This window comes from Neodiprion pinetum, chromosome 4, assembly GCF_021155775.2.
Source record: "Neodiprion pinetum isolate iyNeoPine1 chromosome 4, iyNeoPine1.2, whole genome shotgun sequence".
NCBI classification, from domain to species: domain Eukaryota; kingdom Metazoa; phylum Arthropoda; class Insecta; order Hymenoptera; family Diprionidae; genus Neodiprion; species Neodiprion pinetum.
This window is the reverse complement of record NC_060235.2, coordinates 43,139,705-43,148,092: the sequence shown is the minus strand read 5'-3', so window position 1 is coordinate 43,148,092 and position 8,388 is coordinate 43,139,705. Positions and strand designations below refer to the sequence as shown.

The following is an 8,388-nucleotide window of genomic DNA, read 5'->3' as shown; positions in this document are numbered from 1 at the left end:
TTATTTTATTTATTTATTTATTTATTTATTTATTTTTTCTTCTCCTCTCCCCTCTCATTTACTAGATCTGAACTGTTATTCTAACCGTGTTACAAAATTCTTGACAATCGTTATTACCTTACACATACCAACAGCTATTTAAACTCTTGGAGGATATTAATGATATTGAATATAGGTACTTGAACATTTCATCAAGATATGGTATTTTCATGTTGGTTGCCTCATTGTACGCAGGTAAGCAGGGGATGAAAAACTAATGGAAACAGATTTGAATGCGTGAAGAAAAAATTTCTAGAATAATGGTAAACAGAACGAGGTATGTGGGTGGCAGGATGAGTGCGGAGTAAAGGAAAAAAAAACAAACGATAATTGAACAACGTAAGGTGTATGAAATAAAATATATTTATAAAAACATAATTAAACACGTTTAAACTAATACAGGTCGTATTATTATATTCTATCTCGATAGTTTTATATCGGCCGTATACAGGAACAGAAACCACATTATTAGTATAATTACTATTAAGATTATTATTACTATCGTTATAATAATATTATTATCGTTATCATTATTATAGTAATTATTATAATTATTACTATTACAATTACAATTACAAAAACTTCAAGTTCCGCTACTAGAATGTTTCGAAGTTGGGTTCGAATTTTTTTCTCACATTTAATATTATGGCACCACTAGAGACGAGTATCGAAACGAAGAAAAAATAAAAAGAAAGAAAAAAGACCGGCAACGACGAGTTAGTAACGTGATGGATACATGTGTATGTATTTGCATATAATATAGTATGTAGAGTGGTTAAAATACCGGCTTTCAGAAAACTGCAAGATCATTTCTCAACTCGATAATTTTCGTGGGAACTTTGCGTTCAATAAACTATACAGTTATATGAGATTCCTAATGAAAAAATGGCCACCGTTCCTACACGGTAAAATGCCCGCACGATAAGATAAAACATAAAGAAAGAGAAGAAATCGATGACAAACATTAAAACAGTAAACAAACTAGGTAATAATAAACAAAAGGAATAAAAAAATTGTTTGGCACAACCAATCATTGTTTGGTACTGTATTCTTTCGAATTAGGTATATTTATTTCTATAATATATATATATATTTATTCATTCATAATAATAATAATAATAATAATAATAATAATAATAATAATAATAATAATAATATGTATATCGTCGTACAAGTAAATATTGTAAATACGTACATTTCTCAAACGAATGCCCAAGATTTATTGTTACATAATATGTATATCATAATGTATAGTCAAAGATTGCTTTGCAAAAATGCCCAGATTTATCATTTTTTTTTTTTTTTTTGTTTGCAATGATATCTCTACTGATATGAGTACAATATGTATTTATTTGCTTCTTATCCTTTAAACTGAGTACAGTAATACTGCTTGATATGTCTAACGTATGCTGGATATTTGTATATTTAATTTACATGTCTATTACGCTTACATGTTACTGGCGGACGATCGAAGGAACTGATTCTGTGAAAATTTAATCCTTTGATAAAATGAACATTATTTCTCGTTCGTCTTTATTTTTTTTCTCTCTCTTCCCGTTTCTTACTCTCTTTTTTCTTCAAACCGAAGATCTTGATTTTATAATATGTATATTGCAGCAAATGGATTTCGAACAATAAATTCGTGGAAGCAACATCAAAAAGACAAAACTTATCCAATTCGCATGAAGATAAGACAGTTTCAGGATGCGAATAAATTAGAGTATGCGCATTATATTTCCTCTGTCCGCCTCGTAAGGTATTCTGTATTTTACAGTTATTGCATTGGTTTTATTTCTCATTTAATTATTTATTTATTTAACTATTCATTTATTTACTTATTATTCTTTCCTTCGTTTTCTTGTTACATAATTGATTTTTTTAAAAATTATTTTTCTTCGTTTTTTGTCATTTAATTCCTGAACTCTGAGGTAGTCTGTTCTGAGATTTCATACGTTACAAATGGCGAGTGCTAATTCGTTATCATTTAATATAATTAAAAAAAAAATATTTACAACAACATGGTAGACCTCGTCCCAATTGAATGACTATAGGCAATTAGAAGCAATTTCTTTTCTTTCTATCAATCACAATATATTTAAAATGAGTTACGCAAAAATTGGAACAAACGCGAAGTGCAAACACAACAACGAACAAAGCAATGAGATACAACTAACTCGTATATAACCACAACACTTTTCAATACTTCAACTTATCAATATTTATAAAAAATTATTAACTAATATTCAACAAAATAACTATAAATTTCGTTTTGGCGAGGTCAGCAGTTACCTACATTGCGTGTAAATACTCCAACACTTTTTCTTTCAAGAAATTCGAGTTCGCCAATCTCTTCCCCGAGTCACGGCTCAAGTTTACAAAGTGTACCTTCTGCATTTCATCTAAAACAGATCGATGGATGGCGAAGGGACGCAGAGGTGATAGACAATCCCCCAGAGACTGACGAGCGCAAAGATCGTTGGCCAAGAAGAAGAAGCGCAAGATTCTTAATAACTTAGTCTATCTTAGGTTTAGAAAAGGAACCAGTGTGAAAACGACGTGCCCTTTGATTAACTTTATCATTGTTTCGATTGAAATTCGTGAGATGCGACGGGATAGTGTTCGGAGAAGGTTAGTTGAAATTTTACCGAAGAGAAACGAAATCCAAATACGCGACAGTGGTGTTTTTCAATTCATTCTCTTCGTTGCTATCAGTTATTTTGCGAACTTCGTTATTTCAACTTTCACGCAACACAAGTTGTGATTCGTCTAACGAAAATGAAATGATAAGTGGTTTGCGATGAAAGCGCATTCGTTTTCACATTGGATGAAATATTTTTAATATGCTTTTTATAGATTAGTTATTCACTATAAAATACGAGTATTAAGAATTAAGGATTTCATCAATTTATAATTAGTCAATTAATATTAAATCGGTAATAATTACAATAATATGCCTATACATTTAACGTATTTTGTACAATTGATAAGCTTCAAGGTTTGATATCGTTTCAACATTAATTATTACCGCGCTGTCGTTTCATATTTAAGATTTACAATCATTTCATTTAAGTTATCGTGACTGGATTTGCCATTAGTCCGAGCCGTCGCGGTCAACAAAGCCGAGCAAAAATCATCGGTCAGCCGTGTGTACCGCGATTGGCGCCACTAAATGACTTGGTCAAATGGAAAAAAAATTTTTTATCCCGAATGATGCCAATAAAAAATTGCAAACTTACGTTACATTTGCATTCCGGTCTAACAATGAAGCTACTTCATCCGTCTTCTTTTTGGTTTCGATACTTTTCCCTTCGAACAATTGAAAATCGTGCATACAAGAATACACGCAAAACAACAGTCCCAGTGACGGCAACGATTGATTAACGTCATTCGTTTTGAAAAGCGATTTGAAATACGCAGCAATGATTTCATGAAATAATAAATGTCGTTGAGCAAAATCAATACATAGTCCGAGAACCGTTATCACCACGTTTCAGCAACTATTCCGTGCGAATCACAAACTGCCCACATACGTTTATTCTTATTCCTTATTTTGTATATTCATTTATTTATAACGAAGCATTTAGTTTAATTTTTTCTTCTCTTCAATCTCTACAGAAGTTTCAACCTTTACCTCCCAGTGCCGACCCTCCTTTGGTACGTTTTCAATAGTTTCGAGAGAAACGACCCGCGGCGGCAACGCGCTCTCGGCTGACTCGCTGCCGGGATAACAATTTCGGGCTTTTGCGAAGGTAAAATAAATACAGGGAGAGGGGGTCGCGCAACGCCCGTCGTGTCCTTGCGTTACGCGTTCAAACGATGAGCACTCTGTTATTGTGTTGGTTGTGTTGGTTGTGTTGATTGTGCTGACCGTGACCGTGATGATGATTGTTCTTCTTTTTGTGAGTCTCCAAGTGTTTCATCATGTGATCCTTCCTTATGAACCCCTTGCCGCAGGTGTCGCAGGCGTAGGGTTTCTCACCCGTGTGAAGGCACATGTGCCGTCTGAGATCGGTCTTGTGATTGAACTGTTTCGGGCATGACTCGCACTTGTAGGGCTTCTCACCGGCGTGCTTATGTAAGTGTTTGACGTGCAGGTACTCAAGGGGAAATCTTTTGCCACACTGTTGGCATTTAAACGGTTTTTCACCCGAATGAAAGCTTTTGTTGTGCTGCGTCAAGTAGCAGGCCTTGTTGAAGACCTTGTCGCACTCGAGGCACTTGTGAAACCCGTCCTCCGATATGTAGTGCGAACCGGTTTCCGTGACCGCGATTTTATGCTTCTTGTACATCAGCAGAAACTTCTTCGTGTCCGTAACCTCGTCTTTGAGGATCTTCGGACCCGGTTCCGTCTTACTTTGAGGCAGATTGTTGTTGGCCTCAAAGGTTTTCGGTTGACGGTGCTGTTGCTGTTGCTGTTGCTGTTGTTGCTGCTGCTGAGGAACATGAACGAACTGCACGATAGCAAGGGAATCGGGTTCTTGGACAACTTCCATGGCGGTCAGGGACTCGTACCTGGGTGGCGAGTTTCTGTAGGGATCGTAGTTTGATCCTGGGGAATCAAAGGATCTGTCTTGAGGAAGGCTTTCCTCCGGACTTAGCCCCCCCACGTTAACGGCCTGCGGTTGGTTCTGGCCTATAAAAAACCCGGTGATACCGAACTGAGTGAAGCTCGGCAGGGGCTTCTGGTGATTGCTGAAGGTCCCAAAACCGGGCAGCATCTCGTGGCTTTGCTGCTGCTGTTGTTGCTGGGCGCCGGGGTCGTTACCAATAGTAGTTACTTGGCTGGTGATAGACTCCAGTAGACCCGGGATGCTGGTAGTAGTTGTAACGTGGGGGGGCAAGGCGTTTGGGTACGGCTGATGAGGCATCGAAGGACCCCCCATCGGCGGCGAATTCATTGGCGCCCCCATTATTGGAGATGGTGAAGTCATGTGCGGATGGGAGGCCATTGGCGAAGGTGAATTCAGGTGCGGATGGACCCCCATGGGCGACATGGGCGAATTCATGGGATGGTGGGCCCCCATTTGCGACGGCGAACCCATTTGATGCTGGTGGTGGTGCTGCTGGTGCTGGTGGTGCGGGTGGTGGTGGCCCGCCATTGGCGATGGCAGCGGGGAATTGAGGGGCACCATTGTGGATGGGATGTGGAGTGTTGAAGGCGGTTGCTGCTGTATGGTTGCCGAAGATTCGCTGCTGTTGGAATTGCTGTTGGTGTAGAGGGTGGCCGTGTGGAGCAGGCCCCTCGCCGCCTCGCCCGAGGGACCTGCCATCAAGTTTGGGGGACTCCCCGAAGAAGATAGTTCCGGTGACCTGGGCGGCCCCCTTCCCGATCCCATTACCGGGTCTCGGCCGGGATGATGGTGGGCGCTAATCGGCATGTTCGCCGGGTCGGGCTGTCCGCTCTGCTTAACCGCGTTCTTGTGCAGCGTCGTGTTGTAGTGACGCTTCAGGTGGCCCGAGCTGGTGAACCACTTGTTGCACGCCGTGCAATTGTAAGTCTTTGGTCTGCGCGCCTCGTTGCTTTTCCACGACTGATTCGTTACCGGCGGTGGTTTAGGGGGCTGCTGTAGAATCCCGGACAGCTGATGGGTCGGCATCTGTTGCGTGCTGGTTATTATTGGCGATCCCGGATGCCTCGGCGATTCTACCGCCATGTGCTGCGCCCTCAGGAACTGGCTCTGGTCCGGTATCGGCGACACGTTGTCCATCGGTCCCATTGGCGGCATCGGCGACACACCAGGATGGTACTCGTGAGGCTGTGCGGAAGGCCATCCTAACATAGAACTCACCGAGTGCGGTCCACCTCTCCCGGGATGCTGCATCGCCTGCTGCTGTTGTTGCTGCTGCTGTTGTTGTTGCTGCTGCTGCTGATGCAGCTGCATCTGCATCTCTTGTTGCTGTTGTTGATGCAGCCTCATCAGTTCTTCCTCATAGCGATGCGTTTGCACCTTGTGCGAGTCGAGATCGAGGATCTCGGCTTGCTCTTCAGGCTCTTGTTTCACCTCCTGTTTTATCACGCGCCCATTGTTATAGTCGTACCCAGCCGATTGTTGCTGTTGCTGTTGAGAATTTGCAGCCTGCGGCGGTGACGCATGCAATTGTTGTTGTTGTTGTTGTTGTTGTTGTTGTTGTTGTTGTTGCTGTTGCTGCTGCTGTTGTTGTTGTTGTTGTTGTTGTTGTTGTTGTTGTTGTTGTTGTTGTTGCTGCTGCTGCTGCTGCTGCTGCTGGCTCTGCTGCGACGGACTATTACCGATCTGCTGATACTGCGGCTGACCGGGATAACCGCCGGGGGATGTCGGATGATTGGCACGAACGTGCTCACCTAGCAGGCCTACGTTTTCGAAAACAGCGCCGCACTTGTCGCACTGCAAGGGGCTCCTGGGGCTCATGGAGCTTACAGAGTTAGCCCGTTCCGGAGGATAGTGCTGGGAATGTTGGTAGGGGTGATACCTGTAGCCGGTTTGCGTCTCGGGCTCGTGACTGGGTGAGTATTCGTGGGGAATGATGAAAGCCGGTTCATTTTCCATGAAGAAGCTTGCGTCGTGGAACATTGGCGTTTGGTAGTGACCGAAAGACTGCGAGGTCGGTGGCTGCTGTTGCTGCTGTTGTTGCTGTTGCTGCTGCTGCTGTTGCTGCTGCTGCTGTTGCTGCTGCTGCTGTTGCTGCTGCTGCTGTTGCTGCTGTCGTTGCTGCTGTTGCTGCTGCTGCTGCGGTTGGATGCCGGGCGTTGGTAAATTTTGCTGAGCCGGCGACGCTCCCTCGGACGGCGGCCCAGAGGAAGGTTCACTTGAATCGGCCAGCGCCGTCGTGCTATCTCGTTTCACTGTCACGTGGCTATTGTGATTCCCAGCCTTGCTGTTGTTGTTGTTGCTCTCCTCCTGCTGCGTTTCGTTTGCCCACTGATTCATTAGATTTTCGTGGTGATATTGCAGATGAACTACCAAGCTCTTGTCACTCTCAAAATAGATGTCACAGTCTTTGCAGTGAAGTTTGTCGCTCTCGGTGGTACCCACGTACTGTTTCTGCTTCTGTTGCTGATCGACACTTGCCATTTCACTCACAACTCGCTTGTGCTCTCTCTCTCGTCTTTCGTCTGTGCCGTCGTCTGTGTGTAGACGGGGACGAGGACGACGCGCCGACTTTCAAGCGGATCAACACGTGTCAGTATTAATCACCTGCTTGTTTATTTAGCCGTAGACAACACTCGTGGTCGTGTACATGTTTACGAATTAGTGAGTCCATAATGTAACATTCAATTTGCGAAAGTTCACGTTCACACCGTTTATTATTTATTATTATTATCATCGATTTTCGTTTTTGTACGCGACAAGAATTATTGCGAAATTTTTATTTCCACGCAAATATTTTTATTATATTCATTTTTACATGCTTTTGAGATTGTATAGGGTTTTTTCTTTCGCTTTAGATGCGTGGATAAACGCGTAGAACAAAAAGCAAACTAAAAATGTACAACGTGTTCTACATTTATCATATGATCCACGTCATTACAAATATCTCGTCCATTGTCCAAAGGACGCTAGGCGCGAATGTTTTATCACCTGACATTTTCGAACCGAGATTCAAACGATCAGTGAAATTGGCTGTGTCAATAACCGTACTGAGGTACAAGAAAGAACGAGCACGCGAGATAGAGAAATATATATATATATATATATATATATATATATAGAGAGAGAGAGAGAGAGAGAGAGACAGCGCGCGAAATAAAAACGGAGAGTGAAAAAAAAACCACAAATAAATAATTTACAAGAATAAAGTATAATGAAATAAAAATAAAACGTTCGTGAAAGTGAAAACAATCACGTACGAAACGATAATAATGAATACTGTTAATAAATAAAAAATAAAAAATAAAAAACGAACTTGGCAATTGTTTGATTTACATGTTAGCCGATTCTGTGGCTCAAAACCACCGAATTATCTTCCAAACGAACTGTCTTCAGGTCACAATCTATCACTCGACACTTTGCCGCGCACTGATCGACGCCGCATCTCCGGTGCGGGACTGTTTCGTGAATATTGTTTTTAATGTCCCTTTTTACACATCTTTATACGTATGTGTAAAGTTCACAGTTTCCAAACGGTCGAACAACCACCAGTAACAAGCACGGGCACCCGCGATGTGCCGATGTATAAGATCGTGGATAAATATGTTATATCCATTTACACATATTTACGTCCTTATCATGTACCGGGGTACAGATAGCGCGCGATGCATGTGTCGAACGGCCGCGCCGAAACAAAACTGTATTTAAGGACGACGTGGGCGACGACGGCGGGAGGTTGGAGGCGGAGTGGCGGGCGATGCAGAGGGGGGCGGGAGGTCGG

General features: G+C 42.3%; 1 protein-coding gene across 1 annotated transcript in view; it reads right to left on the bottom strand.

Moving 5' to 3' along the window:
- Positions 1–1,295: 1,295 nt before the first annotated feature.
- LOC124216515 (transcription factor Zelda) overlaps positions 1,296–8,388 on the bottom strand; it is a 33,447-nt gene continuing 26,354 nt past the window's right edge. The window contains exons 2-3 of the mRNA XM_069135419.1: positions 6,786–7,178; positions 1,296–6,707 (exon numbers count right to left, since the gene is read on the bottom strand). Of these exons, the coding sequence (XP_068991520.1) occupies positions 3,849–6,707; positions 6,786–7,178 (3,252 nt within the window). The 3' untranslated portion in view covers positions 1,296–3,848. The remainder of the gene's footprint in view (positions 6,708–6,785; positions 7,179–8,388) is intronic.